The following is an 18,147-nucleotide window of genomic DNA, read 5'->3' on the forward strand; positions in this document are numbered from 1 at the left end:
GTGTAGAGCCGATGGTCTATGGGAAGTAATCCAGGGTTCTTACACCACGGCCCATGTAGGCTTCTGAGTGTCAGCAACACATTTCTGTCTCTGTAGCACACACACACACACACACACACACACACACACACACACACACACACACACACACTGGTAGCATCTGTGGCAAATCTAAATATACCATGAGTGATAACAACAGGTGAGCCTGCTCCTTCAGATACATACACTCAGCTGGCTCAGACATAGGGGGTCACTGGGTGTGTGTGTGTGTGTGTGTACAACTGTGTGTGGTGGTGGAATGGAGTGGGCGGTGTTTGAGTGTGTGGGGTATCTGCTGCTCAGTGCAGAGAGAGAGCTCAGATCCAAACACTGCCCAGTTCTGGGTACCCCTTCTTCTAAGCCAGCTGGTCTGGCTTAAAATCTCTTCTCGTGTCTGAGTTCTGTTTTTTCTTTTATAAAAAGAATCCTTTCTTGTTTGATACAAGGGATTGACTGAGCAAACCCACAGCTGGAGCTGCTGGGGAACCTTCCAGGTGAAGACTGAACCAAAAGCACCGGTGAGTTGGCGAGAGAAATATGTCTGTTAGTAATGGACAAATGGAAGGACTGAATTAAACTAGAACACTCTTGTTTAGAAGGTGATAAAGCGTTGTTATTACACGGGAAACAAATATTAACTTTGAAGACAATAAGTAAAGTTGTGGTGGAACTGGTAGACTTTCGACCACTGGGTGGCAGCAGAAACAAGCTGTTAACGTGCTAAATACAAATATCCATGAGATATGAAGCAACACTGACACTAAATATAGATGAGCTCTATTAAACCAAACCAATGATCATTCGCATTGTGTTTGCCATTCAAGTGAGGCTCATTTGATTCAGTGTTAATACAAAAATATTGGTTAGTGCAGCTTTAAATATTGCTCTTTGTTCAGGATGTTTGATGGGCTGGGGTTCGATGCTGGTGTTTAGGGTTAGGAGTGAATTGCACAGTGTGTTTTTGAACTGTATCTGCTTTTGTATGTGCTTGTTATATAGATCAGAAATGTGCAAACTGTATATATTGTTATTTGAATTAACGTGTACGACAAAAGATTCCAAATAAGTGAAAATTGCTGAAATTTAAGTACTGGCATACATTTAAAAATTCACTTCATATAAATGAAGGCAAAATAAAGATACTTTAAAGCAAAGTTTTGCAGATAATACTGAACATAAAGGAATAATAGTATAAAAAGTGTAAAGGAGAACTTAAGGATGAGTAATATTATTTCTTTTATTTAATGTACTTATTTATTTATGTGTATAAATAACACCAAATCACAACAACACTCACCTCAAGGCACTTTATATCGCAAGGTAAAGACCCTACAATAATTTGAATCTAACACACGCACGCACACATGCACACACACACTACCAGTCAAAAGTTTTAGAACACCTAAAAACATGTTGCCTAATTGGGCAACATGTGATTTCTTCTTCTATAACGTCCTCCTCTCCCTTCAAATCTCAAATTTATTCACAGTATGAGCTGGCTACATTAATGCATACATGCATAATAAATCATCTGTCAATCAAACTTTATTCATATAGTGCCTTGCACACAAGTTTGAAGGCTCTACAGCTGACTGAAGAACTAATAATAAGAAAATGTAAACAGTATAAGAAATTGGGAGAAATGCACAAGAGAAATAAAGTTTTATAAATGAAAATTGTGGAATGATGTGCTGTGGTTAACAGCTAATATATAGACCAATGACAGGCAGATGAAAGTGTCACCGAAGCTGTTTATGCTGCCTGTCAGATAAAATAGGAAAGCTGATGACAATTAAAGCAGATAAAACCATCACTCTATTATGTATCTGTTTATGGTGAAATCCAACTAAACCAAGTAGAAGAAGCCATGTGTCTTTGGGTTCATTCAAAGAAGTCATGTAGTAGTGTTTGTGACCAGCTGTTTTCATAAAAAAATAAAATAAAATCTTATAATTATATGTGATATTGTACATGCTGCATTTATCCAAGACTTACAACATTTTTAACACTTTTGACTTTTTAAAATTTATACACTGCACAGCAACAGCTACCTAGTGATATGGTACAAAGCAAACATAACCAACATATGCCACATATGTCAGCATATGATGACATTAAATTGTTGCCATCAGGAATAAAGATCTAAAAATATAACAGATAAAATATTTAAAAATATAACGGACACTTCTTCTGTACTTTCATGGAAATAAAATAGACTTAATTTCTGAGAAGTCTTCCACTTACTTTCTCCATATGAAAAGGGGAATACACAAATTTCCACAAAGGGATTTCCCAGTAAAATGTTTTGACTTGTCATCCTGTCAGCATTTGTGAGGGGACCTATTAGATGCAAAGTTACTCCAGTAGTCTCTACTAGAGTAGCTTTGTATCATAGTTCAACAGAATCCTTATTAACCTAATACAGGGTGTTGGTGGAGCTTAGGTTCACGACTGAAGCCAACAGTTTTAGCTTGAGCTTCTGTTTTAAACAACTTTTTTCTGATTGGCTGCACCTCATGAACAAAAGACCTGAACAGCATGTGGACCAGGAGTCAGTGCTCTTGAGGAGACCATATTAGAGATCTACACTCTGCATGGCATCATATAGATCCAAGAGTAGAAAAAAATGTGTGTTTAATGCACCCTGAAGTGTTGGCTTTTTACTCAGTGATACTTGTACATACCTTGAGTTCAAGTGTTAAATATAAGCATTCACCAGTGAAACAGGACATAGATGACAGAAGATAAAGTCCCTTTGAAATAAAGACACTTAAATGTTAAGTTCACACTATGAGCAACAAAGGCTACATTCTTACCAACTTGCTGCAACGTCGTCTGTGGACTCGTGTGTTAGTGTGCCATCAGGAAGTCTATTTTATTTCCATGAAAGTACAGAAGAAGTGTCCGTTATATTTTTAATCAACAACCACTCATCATGAGTACCATTTGCAGAGAATTGGTGCACTTTTCAGTAGTTTCCACAGAGAGACAGTAGTGAGCCTGAACAAGAGTAAACAGTGTGTTCCCGTGTTTGTAGACCTGTTGAAAGTATGAATTCAAATGGAAATAATCAAGAAACAATCTAGACTATGTCTTTTCAGTCTAGATTGTGTAACTAGAATCTAGTTACACAATTATTTTTATTTAACCAATATATCTCGTTGTTTTCCCTCGCAAGTTTCGTTTATTTCATTTTTGTGTTTCTGCCTCTGTGTGTGTGTGTTTGTGTGTGTTTGTGTGTGCCCGCGTGACGATGCCGCCTCCTGACGTCCAGGTGCTCGTTGATAGTCAGAAGCGCGTGCTCTAGGAGGAGACTCACCGATGGAGTGATCCGCTGGACGGAGGGAAGTCACAAATAATTAGTCATGCGGGAGTGAGCGTGGAGGTAAGCTGCTTCACCTCAATGCGCTTTGTGTGTGCGCGCGCGCGCGATGCTGGCTTGACACGGCATTTGACAAATAAACAAGAGGAAGCAAACAGCAGCGGGTTATCCTTCTCTGTCTGCACATCGGATTCAACAGTCAGAGGAGGCTCGCCGGTTTCGGGACAACTTGTATTCCGGGGTCGGCTCCCTGCTAACTTAATTTAATTGTCTTTATTTTTGTTCGGCTTGGTCGTACTATCGCGTAGTTTACATTTCGGATCGGTACTCGACTTGCCCTCCGGTTCAGACTGGTGGAGTCACTCGGGACCTTTCCTGTACCGTCGCCGCTCCGCCTCAGGAATGTTTCCGCTGTGCTGCAGCAGCGCAGGTAAGACAGCTGGAGTGAGTGCTTGGAGAAAGTTTGCAGCTGATGGAAACCACTGTACTTATTCATCCGCCTGTTTATCGAGGTGCTTATCTGGACGGGATGAATTCCTGATGAGGCAGGTTTGTTGTAAGTGACCACTATTAAAGGCTGAAGCTGTGTAACCCAGAAACTGACCAGCTGTAGCCAATATGACAAGAATCTTGATAAATAAATAATAGTTGAAGTTATATGTCTCCGGTACTGTATCTCCTCAGGTGATCTCGTTCACCAGTTCAGGATCTAAAGTTGTTGTGTAAAAAATGACTGTATAATCACTGAAAAAATAATAATAATAATAAATAATAATATTTAAATTTGGAAAGCAGGCAATATATATATATATATATATATATATATATATATATATATATATATGTATATGTATATATATATAAATTTTTTTTTTTTTTTTTTTTTTGCTCATAGCAACTTTTAGAATTACATTGGTGAGATTACAGGAGACGAAACTTAAGTTTACATACAGCATGCATCCAGGGGGCATGTACAGAGGTGGTCACAGGGTGTCCCACACCCCCTTGTTACTTAAATTCTACTAGAAACACTGTCAAGCCTAAATGAAGATGTGGTCCCAGCTAATAATATACATTTATAATAGGGCACGCATCCATACACAAGCCTGATGTGTTCCCCGTTATATCTATGTAGTATTCTGAGATTCAGAATCAGAACACCCCATTTTTTTCAGTTATATATTGCAGTTCAAGTCGTTCAAGTCCAATGAATAGCTTGAAATGGTCTACTGAAGACTGGAAGAAGGTATTATGGACTGATGAATCAAAATTTCAAATCTTTAGTTCATCACACAGCATCTTTGTATAATGTCCAGTAGGCATTGGTTCTACAGTGTGGCATCAACTGTCAAACATGGAGGAGTAATTGTGATGGTCTCGGGCCAGCAAAACCCCATCAAGCTGGTTTGGGATGAACTGGACATAAGAGTGAAAGCAAAGCAACCTACAAGTGCCACACATTTATGGGACCTTCTGCAACAGATATGGTCCCATAAATATTTGATTTAAGCCACGGGTGTATTCAGCTTTTATACCTGCCAAAATTTGTGTCTTCCAACAACCAAAAGAACTGGGGATCTTTTGCTTGTTAGGTGAATGTTTAAACCACTACACTATAGAGCCACTCAGTGGCCCAAAAGACTAAATAGTACTTTCTTAAATAAAATGTTAGATTTTTGTGTTGTGTGTTTCTGAAACAGACATTTACTTGCACTCCAGTCCATCATAGCTTTGCACAGATAAATGTAAAACCCTTTAAAGATGCTGCAAATGTCTGTATGATGTCATTCGCTTATGCTGAGCATGTGTTTTAGTGTCTGTGCCACACAGTGACTCATCTGCTGCTTATAGAGGGATGTCCCTAACCAAACCACATGTATTAGATCAGGTTACACATGTCTATATCTGAAGCCTTAAAAGGAACTTTAATCAGTAGTTTAGCCTTGCATACTTATTTGTTGGTAAAAGTTTATGAGAGACTTTGAACTTTGCTATCATATTGCTCTGCCTCGTATCAGGCACCCAAACATAACCAATATGCTTTTTGCACTTTTGAAGCATTGCACAGCTCTCCCACACCACACACCAGCTGTTAGCCTGCTGTGTGCAGTACTCATGAGGTTGCTTTCCTCCCAAAGTTTAAATTTGCCAATAGTAAAAGTCTTCCAACATTTTTTTAATGTCCACTTCCACAGTAGGTAGAAAATTGAACAAAGTTTTGTGCAGAGGTATCAAAATGCCCGAGGTCTGAAATGATTTCTTTATGCCACCGCTGGACAGAACAGCCTGGATGTTTAAGTGTACTATAGTAGTTCCCTTATCAGTGTTTCTGTGAGACAGAGCTGGGTGGAGCCAGCTGGTTTACGGAAAGTAGGCTTTCAAAATAAAATGCCCTGGACTTTTCTCAGTGAGTTCTGTTTATTAGCAGTAGGTCCTCTAAGAGTGATGAGACAGCCATTTCTTCTGTAGCTCCATGTGTTTTTGTCAAAGTGCAAACACAAAACAGCTAAACTTGATTGTAGGTTTTTTAAAGTGTGAGCTCAGAAATGCTGTAGAAAACACAAAGGTAACATTTTTATCTTTTGGGGGTTAAACATTCTCTCTGAATTTGCATTTATATCCTGGTTCTTCCAGGATAAATCCCCCAGAGAGGTCATCTCCAAAGAAGATCAGGTTACCAAACCTCAGTGTAAAAGTGCACCCTATAAAGAAAGCGCTGTCAAAGACAAAATGGGTGCTTTATAGAACAAAATACAAAAAAAAATCATCATAATAGTATCCAAGTTATCACGTTTTTATGGTCATTAAAATCCAGAACTTCAATTAAGATTAAAATCCAGCAGGGAGAAATCAAGTGAGAGTTCATTAAATGGGTTCTTTTGCTCCAAAAATGTCTTTTGAGTGCACACCATTAAAAAAAAAAAACCTACTGTGTGCTGTGTGTTACTGAGATATTTAATGATTATCACATGGCTACACAACCATAAATACTTGTTGATCTTTGCACCACCATTACAATGTGTTATCACTGGGTCTGTCAACTTAGCAACAGTATATTTGTACTAAATCAGTTAAGTTGCCAGTGTTATCTTCTACAATAACTTTCAGATAATGTCACCTCATAATAAAAATCATAAAAGTTTCTTAACTAGCAGCGTCTCGATAAGCTGAGTAAACTGATGCTCTATTTGGAGTTGTGTTCACTGTCTTTTAGCTCTTTTTTTGGTCATCACCTTCACAGGTAATCAACCTGTTAGGAACAGTTTAGCAGAGGTCTAAACAATTGTTTCTCTCTACCTTGAGGAGTGTTGCTAGCAGGAGTGAGTCCACACATTCAGAACCAGTTCTGGAACTGGAACGCATCAGGTGTGACTTGCTCCTGTTCCTGATGTCTGGTGGTTCTTGTGAACTGGGATGCCTGGGATGGAGTCAGATTTCCGGCATGATTTACTGCTGTCCTATGCCTCACTGTGTCCACCAGCTAGTTGTTAACTCTGCCTGCTGTTTGTTGTGTCTGTGCTGTAGCTTAAATGGAGTTTGTTTGCTGCGAAAATGCTGAGAAAACTGTTTGCAGTCAAGAAATATCAGAGAATTCCCATCTGGACCTGAGATTAAATATTTTCTATGCATACAGCTAATTTCAAGCTTTGTGGCTTGTAGCGGAAAATCACATTTTGACTTTTGTTGATACCCATTTAGTAAAACATGGACAAATCCAGAGAACTGCAGTACCTGTTACCAGTGTTGGGCAAGTTACTTTGAAAAAGTAGTAGTTACTAGTTACTTCTTCAAAAACGTAACTGAGTTAGTAACTGAGTTACAAGATTCTAAAAGTAATTAATTACTTGAAAAGTAACTATTGTGTTACTTTAAAAAAAATGTTTAATAATGGGGTCCAGGGTATAATTGGCCATTTTTAACTACTTTTGATTTGACCTCTGCATTTCACCTTTAAAAACTATTTGCTTTGCCTTGTTTGGTATCATTCTTTTCAGCACAACCTCACATGTCTGAATTTACAGTTGTGTTTTCATTTTGACATACTGTATTAACACAATTGATCTAAAATCAGACAAAAAACATAAAATCTGAGTAGAAAAAGTTATATTTTTTACTGTAACAACCACAAACATGTTTATTGAATCATATTTCATAACTTTCAATTCAAATATAAATATAAATTTTAAAATCATACGCGCAAGTTTTGCAAACAACAAAGTTATTTGCACCAATTTACCTTTTACCCTTTTTTTTTTTAAAATAACCTTCAAACTATTTACATAACCATCAACTGTTCTGCAATCAATAAGATGTCACACAAATTTTTTGTGCCACTCCAAAAAAATAATTTCTGTCCACCATAAAGGAGAACATCACAGATACCTGCAGGTCTGACAGCAGCAGGTGTATCACTACTCCGTTTTTCATTCAGCAGTCGCCTCATTGTTCTGACACACAACACAAAACTATCCACAACACTACACACTAACTACACAAGACAACACATTAACTACACACTCCAAACATGCTAAACGTCACAAATCTCTCACATTTCAAAACTCGGTCTCTCTGTCTCTCGCCGTCACTCCTAAAACTTCCCCCTCTTCCTAAACAACCAAATGTCATTGGCTCAATTGGCTCTTTCAAAGGAAGAGTACCCAGCCACTGGTACAGATATTTAGACGACACCTGGGTCAAAATCAAGACACAAGAAGTGGAATCCTTCACTGCGCACATTAACGCTGTGAATAAAAACATCAAGTTCAGCAGGGAAGACACAAAGGATAACTGTTTGCCTTTCCTGGACTGCGCTGTGCACATTGAAGAGAATGGCAACCTCAGCATCGAAGTTTACCGGAAGCCCACACACACATGGACCAGTACTTCCTCTTTGACTCCCATCACCCTCTGGAACACAAACTTGGAGTAATTAGGACCCTACACCACCGTGCAGAACATGTTCCCTCTAAGCCTGAAGGGAAAAAGAAGGAACACACACATGTAAAGGAAGCACTCAAAACGTGCGGCTATCCTAAATGGGCGTTCTTAAAGTCAGCAAAGAGGCACAGAAAAGAAGACCAGACACCAGCGAGGGAGGATAAGAAGGACAGACGCAACAACATTGTCATCCCCTATGTAGCCGGTGTATCAGAAAAACTCAGGAGAGTTTTCTCCAAGCATGACATTCCGGTGCATTTCAGACCCAGCAACATGCTCAGACAAAAACTGGTTCACCCGAAAGACAAAACTCCTAAACACAAACTTAACAATGTGGTGTATGCTGTACAGTGCAGCGAGGAATGCCCAGACCTCTACATTGGAGAGACCAAACAGCCACTTCACAAGCGCATGGCACAACACAGAAGAGCCACCTCTTCTTCACCACAGGACAAGACTGATTGGGACCCACACCCAGTTTCACACCTTGGCTCAGGCGATTAGAGGATCATCAGGGGGTCATTTTGTCCCTCTGTGGGGGGTTACTCCCACTAGGTTTAAATCTGGGACTCCCCACCATTTGACCTTAGAACTGAAGAAGCTTCTCGGATGAGAGGTGAAACATCTTCAAGCAACTTAAAGAAGTCCAGACGCTTTTCTTTGCAAGCTCCTTTGACTACGATGACCTGGATGACTGAGAACCTTCACAGACAAATGTCATGGTGCGATATCATTTTTTGATTGGTCGACATGGTGCATTTTTCCACCAACATGAATGGACTGTTTTTTTTTGTTTGGTTTCTTGTTTTTTGGTCATAAGCAGAGAGTGCTTGCTAGCGCTGTCCTTAGGCAGTAAATGTGACAAAACTATTGAGGAAAAAACGCTGCGTATATATTGTTTATCATGACTCTGGTTTTACGTGGCCTATCAACACAATTTAAAAACTGGTATATGTCACCTTGTTGCTTTGTCATCTTGAAGTGGTCATGCGATTGGCTTACCATGATTACTTTATTCTTACTCAGTCAAACAGCAGCACTCGTGCAATGTTTTGCCCCCTTAGCTCCAGGTGTTGTGCCAAAAGTGACTGCCACCCGCGGGAGCGCACACAGCTGCTTAAAGCTGTAGCGCCCAGATTACTTACAGCTACTTCCGTGCAGCTGATATAAGATGTGATAAGCTGAACACAGCTTCAACCGTCTGTTGCAAAATAGTAACGCGACCGTACCGCATTTTCTTGTTAGTGACGGTAACAGCGTTGTAAAGATACAAATAGTAATTAGTTAGATTACTCGTTACTGAAAAAAGTAACGCTGTTAATAACGCCATTACTTGTAACGCCGCTATTCCCATCACGGCCTGTTACTGAGAGAAGACTGATCACAGCAGGTGGTATTAGCAGAAATAACACTCATGCAGTCTTCTCACATGACACATTTGATTCATTGCATGTTGATTCCAGCACCCTTAGTTCTGCTCACTCTGTAGCTGCTGCTTTTCAAATGATTCACTTCCAGGTTGATCTAAAAACACTCAACATTAGACTCACTGAAGGCAGTGATCACATGGGACCATTCAGAATTCACCATCCACATCCTGTATCTGTCAGACCCCTCACACCCGCAGTCTCCACCCACCCCCACCCTCTCTGGCTCTATGTCTCTATATAGAGGCATGCGGTGTCCTGCCAAGAAATACAAGGGCATTGCCGCATGTCAGCCATTAGCCGTTCCTATGTAACAAGACACACGCACACAGAAAAAATGTACAGCGCATAGGCAATCACATACACACAGCCACACTCTGTCTGTGAGGTTTGGTGTGTAGGAAAATAATTGCCGAGGGAGCAGCTGAGGGCTGCGTGAGACAGCTGATTTTCATCTTTTCCTTTGTTTAACAGTTGTTCCTCTGTCTGCAAACCAAAAACCAGCCGTATTGTTGTTCAGGGTAAAAAGTTCATTCTTGTATTTTTGGAATCCTGTTTTAAAACGAGTCTAAAAATACCTGGGAGGTTCGTGCATGTGGGCGTGTGGAGTGTGAGCTGGGTGTAGATTTGCCGTCATCCAAGAAAAGATCAAACTCTGCGTTAAATCACTGGCAGACAAGTGCCCACATACTGATTTTTATTGTTTTACGCAATCTTCCTTCACCAGCTTACATCTCCATTTGGCCTAAAATTCCCTACAATATGCTGACTGTGCTCGCCTGTGAGGCCCTAAATTTAAACCATGTTGTTCCTTGTAATGTCCTAAAATGAGGAAGGCTCACAGGCAGGATGACTCACACACGAGATATTCATGTAATGCTCTTTAGTCGGCATGCTGCTACTTGCTGCAGACGATTTTGATACTGTAAAATAACTGCTTAATTTTGGTCATTTGTTGTGGCAATACCAACAACAACTATGGGGTATCATGTCATGAACAATCATTCTGTACAATACGATAATTATAATTCTACAACTGTTTACAACTGTTTATAACTTGCATATTTCTGTATAGTTTCATATTTATATCCTGTTTATAGCCTGTACATAGCTTGTATACCCACTACAGCCTGTACATACTTTTAGTTATAGCATATTCATAACATATCTTCTTACCTTGTACATTGTAACATACCCATAATAGACCCATTTCTGTAATATAGCTATATACCTATATTATTGCTAATATATATTTTGTAATATATCTATATCATGGCTAAAGCACTTCTGGATGGATGCAAACTGCATTTCGTTGCCTTCTACTTGTGACATGTGCAATGACAATAAAGTTGAATTCTATTCTATTATATTCTATGAGCTGTCTCTGTTTGTTTTTGACACAACAACAAAAAAGTAGACAGTAATGGGGACGAGGTAAAGAAAATTACACAGTGTAAGTTTTTTCTCCATTGTATAAGTGAGAACTGAGGCGGAGAAGTTTGTTTCTCTGTCTACAAAGGAAGAAGCCTTTTCTGTGTGGCTGTAGCTCATGAGGTAGAACTGGTCATCTACTAATTGGAAAATTGGTGGCTTGATCCCTGGCTGCTTCAGTCTGCATGCCAGACTTGGGCAAGATACTAACCCCAAGTTGCTCTTAGATGCATGCATTGGAGTGTGAATGTGTGTGAAAGTTAGATAGAAAAAAGTGCTTGTATGAGTGGGTGAATGAGGTATGCTTTGAGTGCTTCTTGAGAGCAGAAAATGTGTACAGTATATAAGAATCAGTCAATTCACCATGAAAAAAGTTACACTTTGGCATCTATTTAAGAGTGAACCCCATGAGATCAGGTGATACCTTATGATCAAACACTGGGTGAGGGCAAAGTCCCTTTTAACAGGAAGACCTCTGGCAGAGTATGGCTGAGGCAGTGGCGGCCATCTGCTGCAAACACAAAACATTGAAAAATGTCTTCTTACTCGTTGTTCTTGCTTTTATAACTCGGGCACACAGTATGAACCACTGAGGGGTTTTGAAGCACATGACGAGTGCAGAAGGGTCGTGATCAACATGAACAAACCACTAAAGCCAGCACTGCAGTTTCAGCTTTAATCATTTAAAGTGATGCTGCCTTTCTCTCCTGTTGCCAACAGCCTTATTTTATACAAAATCTTTTACTGAATTCTCAGTGGTCACATTGAGCGTTTGGTTGTTGTTTTATGGATTATTTATGTGTTATTTGTGACATGGCAGACTGATTCAGCTCACACATTTAGTGTGAACTAACACACTATACAAGAGTGTTTTGGTAGTAATTATTATTTGGATGGATCTTCTCAGAGTGCAGTCAATCTTTGTTCTTTAGATTGTGTAACATGAAAACAAGTAGAGATGTGAACACCAGGGCTGAAATGAGAAGTAGTTTTCATAGGTAATTAAGGTTCAGAACCTTCTGTTTTTATTTTTAGATTGGTTAAGCTGAAAAATAGTCACCAGTACAGTGTCCATTGACGTATACTCACCTCTTGCCCCTGCAGGCGGTCTATCTCTCAAGCTCAGATCCTCTACCAGATACATGGGAGGATCCTGCCCAGCATTTTAGCTGTTCCTAGGACTGTGCTCTTCTGGACAGAGCTCTTGGATGTTGTTCCTAGGATCTGCTGGAGCCACTCACCTAGCTTGGGAGTCACTGCACCTAGTGCTCCGATGACCACTGGGACCACTGTTACCTTCTCCCTCCACATCTTCTTGAGCTCTTCTCTGAGCCCTTGGTACTTCTTCAGCTTCAACTGTTCCTTGTTCAGAAGATGCCATCATTCGGTATCGCTACGTCTATCACTACGGCCATCTTCCTCTGCTTGTCTACCACTACTATATTCAGTTGGTTAGCCACCACCATTTTGTTGGTCTGTTTGTATCTGGAAGTCCCACAGTATCTTAGCTCAGTAATTTTCAACCACCCTAGGCGGGGTGTTCCATTTTGACCTCGTAACTTCCAGATGTTTTTGTATACAATGCTGACGACTTGGTTATGGCGTTTCATGTATGTCCTGCGTGCTAGCATCTTGCACCTTGCTGTTATGTGCTGGATTGTCTCCAGCCTGCACCTGGGGTCTTGCCTGGTGTGATAGACCCCAGCCTCTATGGATCTTGCACTCAGAGCTTGTTCCTGTGCTGCCATGATTTATGTCTGTGTGCTGTCTGTAGCCTTCATACCTTTTAAATAGTGATGATGATGGTTATAAAGAGATGAGGCAAAAAAAGAAGTACACTCTGCAGCAAAGTCATTCTAGCTTTTGTTCAGAGAGCACACACCTTCGTCATCGCTTACATCGGCATAAATCCTTATTTTATTGTTCGTTTCATCCTGTGTGCCCAAAGGCTGACACCACCTTAACAGTCACACCTCTTCTGTCCTTGCAGTGCGGCGATGATGATGACGGCAGAGAAGCTGCCAAGAAAACCTGCCATGTGTGTTTGTTTGTGGGTGTCTGTTCCTGCATGTGTGAACATCCAGTTAATTCAGCGTGCTCTTAAGCGCCACTTCAGGAGTGTGACACAGGTCACATGGCATACGCAGTCTCTCTTACTCACACACGCGCACACACACACACACACACACACACACACACACACACACACACACACACACACACACACACACACACACACACACACACACACACACTGCATTAACTGGTACTCTTGCTTTTATATTAAGCATAAATTTTCTATGTCCCCTGTTTAGCTCACATCCTGCTTCATGCTCTGTGCAACACAAGTTATTAACAAACCCTTTGCTTAGATTCATGCTGCTACTAAGAATTGTCACATTCTGCACCAAGAGGACAGGAGTCTCTTTTCTCTTAAATGTGAGATTTAGTAACACAACGCCACATACTGCTCACTGTGATTCTTCTCACACACTCACTGCATAGTCAAAAGTATTGGATCCCTCTTTGAGTTCATGTGTTTTCAGTCGATTTGCGACAGGTGTCTAAAATCAAGCACCTATCCATGCAGCCTGTCTTTACACATAGTTGTGAAAGAACAGATCATTTTAAAGTCTGTGCCTTTTTCCAGAGAATTAAATCTTTGCATGGGTCATTTAAAACAAAAAATTAGCCCCCTTTCAGCTGCATTAGAGGCACTGGTATGTAACTTGCATTACATTTTGTGAAATTACAGAAATAATCACAAAAAGTCGGAAGATGCTTTTGGAAGAAATGGAAGAAATGACATATGATGATGTCCTGTACCTGATTTTTGTGTTAACTGTTAGTCACAAGATAAACCAGTAAAAATGCATGTGCAGGGAAATGAAAACTGCCTTAGATATTATACCGTTGAGCTTAGAATAAGCAGGAGAGTATGGTTTTGTGTGTGTAGAGTTTGCAATGTCCGCTGTGTGGGTTTTCTCTGATGTCCCACCACTGAAAACCTGCTACATCAATGTTTTATATATCGATGCTGCACACTCTTAACATCACTAGTTTCACTTCCTTATTTCCTTTGTTTTTTCTTACCGGAATAATGGCTAGATTTCTTCTTGCAACTAACTCCTTGTGGTAACAGTGGGTACCCTGAGAGGTTAGCTCCTCATGTTGCCAAAGCAAGTGAAATTCAGTTGTACTGAAATCACTTACCGGATCTGTGACTGCAGTCAGCCTTTGCCTGATCAGTTTATGGTCTTGTTGATAGTTTCAAGTCTTACCAAATACAACATGGTGTTGGTTTTATAAATCATGGTCCTACTTGAAGTTCTTTTTAACTAGTTGCTGCTATTTGAGTGTGGGTTGTTTGTCATTCAGTTCTGTCCTTTGCTCATCAAGATTTTGAAGGCTAGATTAAAGACGGTACAAAAAAACACAATTTACTGAATAACTGTTAGTTATGTAAGTTCTACTTGTGTTATCAAATTGTAATTTTCATCAGTGAATTGTCCTTTTTTAAGCTCTGCTTAGGACTGATTTTCAAAGACACCAGTTTGAGGGTAAAGACTGTAGTTGGAGTTGGGTCGTGGTGTTTCCCGCTCTCTTGTCCGATTCAGCTCCGCCCAAAGAGGAAGTTTTCTGGTGAGCGGTTGAGATGTACCTAATTCCAGTCTGCGACTTTGGTTTTTCAAACGTAGATGTTTTTTTATATACCGTATGACATTGCCAGACTCCTCCGTCTTTATCATTTGCATTTTGACATGCCCAGTTGTTTCACTTCCTCCTGAGTGTACAGTAAACCCCTTGAGGAAGCTGGGTTTATGGGTGTGTCTGGGGGGATACAACAGCGGTGACATGCAAACAGACAATGTGCTGCCTGACCACGCATGCATGTCAGTTAAACTGTGCATTGTAGCATGAGAAGATACCCACTCACAATTAATTTTTTGGTAATTATTTCAATTATGCATGTATGTGTTCATACATGTTGCTGTTGGAGTCTGTTTTGGTTAATTGGGAGTGGGTTGAAATGTAGAAAACCACACAGACACACACATTTCTTTGTGCGTGTGTGTGTGTGTGTGTGTGTGTGTGTGTGTGTGTGTGTGTGTGTGTGTGTGTGTGTGTGTGTGTGTGTGTGTAAAATCCCATTTGTAAAACAAAAAACGTTCTGAGTTTTGATCATCAACACGACTTACAGACAGTGAATTTTGTAGTATACATAAGTTTTGTTAATCTCGATTTGTTTATTGCTGTTTTTCTGCAGGAACCACACAACAGTTCGAAAGTGAGAAGTGAAAAAGCGTGAGGACTTGGAAGTAAATCGAAGGAACCTGAAAATACGACAGTTCTGAAAAAGAAAAACAGTCAACGATAAAAAGATGGGGCGAAAGAAGATCCAGATAGCACGGATTATGGATGAACGGAACAGACATGTAAGTGATGTAAGACTCTGACTAGCACTTATTTCACAGTGTGCTTCCAGTTTATTATTTTAATCACTGAGATATGAAAGAACAGAATCTTATGAGGTACACTTTCGCAAGTTTAAATTCAATTCAATTAACCACTCAGCCTCCATGCTGCCTTGTTGCAGGCAAAGGATAAAGTAAGGAGCTGCACTGGGCCAAGTATAAGCTGAAGAAGGATTATTTGAATTGAATTGAGCTGAAAATGAGTATAAAACATCTCCTTTAAAGTACTTAAAGAGTTTTTTTTATATTTACCAAACAGTTTTTCTGGCTCAGCCTCTGAACTTAGGACTCATCTTCTTCCTGTGGTTCCCCCTCAGTCTTTCCCCTGTTTATTCTCACCACAGTGTATTTATAGAACAAGTTCATTAAGGGTACATTTTTAGCTCCACTTGAAAACTTCACAACTCGAACTGAAGTGTTTTCATGTCAGTTTCCAAAGTGCGCATTGTTTAAAATAAAAAATAACCTTAATAATTCACGAAGGAAAAGCTGCTGCATTTAAGTAAAAATAAAAAATTAAAGGATAGGATCAAATCAAACAAAAAGATCATACAGCAGAAAGAGGAATTATACAAATTGATGAGCTCATTAAGAAAGGAGCTTCTGTGACATGCAATGAAACATTTATTCATGATTACTCTGAGCAAGAACCCTGTGCAGAGGGATGTCTGTGTTTAGGTGAACACATGAAACGCTGCTGTATATACATGTTCACGCTCTTTCTTTCGCTTGCTTTCACTCAAGTACAACACAAACCAAGAACACTTAAAACAGACAAGCTAGCAAAACCATGTCATGTGACGCCCACAAACACGACTGTGTGATTGTGTGTGAGAATCATTTCAAAATGTGCCAGCACCATCTAGCTCATGGCAAAATAACAACTGTGTTATAACTACTGATTGTAAATAGGTGCACTGACACACACGGGCGCAAACACACACACATATCTTTTCTGGGGGAGTGGTTCCTTTCTTCCTGTTATGACAGGAAATGCAGGCACATGTGCTTCCTGACCCCCCTGACAGGGCAGAACTGACCTCCCAGTCCTTCCCTGGTCTGTACCAAGGTATACCAGTGCCTCTTTGTGTGCAGGCTTGTGGTGTGAACACAGTAAAAGTATGTGTACTTGGTCATATTGATGACAATTATTCATACTGAAAAAAAATAACATTTCCTTTTTTATGTCAGTGGCTCAGTTTATGATGGCTAACATGTGTGGAAAATAGCAGCAAGCACCAGCGATTGCTGACCTGACACACTTGTACTCTTTGTAGTGCAAATGTAAGCTGATTTGCAACCCACCTCCACCCAAGCTACCAAGTTGTTGAGATAATCTTGTTATCCTGATATTTATTTATTTATTTTTTACTTTTCTATGCTTTATTCCTGTCTTCTCTGCCCCTCTCTGACTCTGATTTTAACCATATTTTCAGCATCAAATCATTGGAACATACATTTATCAGCACAGTGTGAAAGGCAATAATGTTACTTATTATAAACATTTGGCCTTCACTTGCCTATCCCGTTGACCGAGCAAGATTCTTGGTAGTTGTTATGTGTTTTTGAAGACAATATAAAATAATTTGTTGTAATACCTTTGACAGTAACCTAGCCACAGAAACCTGTAATTGTTTAAGCTGGACATTTTATCAGTTTCGTCTTTGACTGCTGACACCAATAGTTAGCATGGAGTTAGGAAGGATAAAAACATTATGCCTTTATCTTATATGCTTTTATTCTATAGCCTATGCTTTCATACTGAGATTCTTCTGGTGGCACACTGTACTTCAGATGTTCTGTTATTTTGTCAGGGCCACATGCAATATCTCAGCAGCAGTTTACACCTGTTCACAACCTTTATGGCTTTCCATAATTGATGAAGATGATTCTGTTGCATACCTAAATCCATATATATGACCATGTAAGTTATATATAATATGTCATAGGGTGACGATTTGCAAAATGGTAGATGGACTCATTAATAACTAGACATTTCACGGTTCTCCTTTTACCTTCCTTTCTTCCAGGTGACTTTCACTAAGCGTAAATTTGGCCTAATGAAGAAAGCTTATGAGCTCAGTGTGTTGTGCGACTGTGAGATTGCACTGATCATCTTCAACAGCACCAACAAGCTGTTTCAGTATGCCAGCACAGACATGGACAAAGTTCTGCTGAAATACACCGAATACAATGAACCACACGAGAGCAGGACCAACTCCGACATTGTGGATGTAAGTAAAACACACACACGTTCAACATGTATAAGCTGTTGACTTTGGTCTTTTCAGTTTCCTGATTGAGCAAAAAGAATTCTGAGAAACCATCCATTAATCTTTTTTATACTATTCTTACTTATTCTATTTGATGTGGACACCCTGTCACATCAAGACTACTTTCTCCCAACTAGCTGCCCCTCATATCAGAATTTCAGGAGCGGGACCACGCCTCCAAACATGCTCCCTCTGGCTCTCATCTATTTATGTTCCCCCAGTTCTACAAGCTGTTCATTCTC

At 39.9% G+C, this 18,147-nt stretch overlaps 1 protein-coding gene across 4 annotated transcripts in view; it reads left to right on the top strand.

Annotated features, from left to right (window-relative positions):
- Positions 1–359: 359 nt before the first annotated feature.
- LOC146571429 (myocyte-specific enhancer factor 2C-like) overlaps positions 360–18,147 on the top strand; it is a 34,359-nt gene continuing 16,571 nt past the window's right edge. For 2 of the 4 annotated variants that reach the window (XM_085280611.1, XM_085280614.1), the window contains exons 1-4: positions 360–557; positions 3,314–3,424; positions 15,425–15,593; positions 17,663–17,866. In XM_085280611.1, coding sequence (XP_085136737.1) covers positions 15,540–15,593; positions 17,663–17,866 — 258 coding nt within the window. In that variant the 5' untranslated portion in view covers positions 360–557; positions 3,314–3,424; positions 15,425–15,539. Of the gene's footprint in view, positions 558–3,313; positions 3,425–3,490; positions 3,792–15,045; positions 15,108–15,424; positions 15,594–17,662; positions 17,867–18,147 lie in introns of those variants that run through there. The other 2 variants (XM_085280612.1, XM_085280613.1) reach the window with 2 other exon arrangements.

This window comes from Mchenga conophoros, linkage group LG7, assembly GCF_057382185.1.
Source record: "Mchenga conophoros isolate Kocher_MC1m ecotype Shallow Benthic linkage group LG7, M_conophoros_male_GT1.1, whole genome shotgun sequence".
Lineage (NCBI taxonomy): Eukaryota > Metazoa > Chordata > Actinopteri > Cichliformes > Cichlidae > Mchenga > Mchenga conophoros.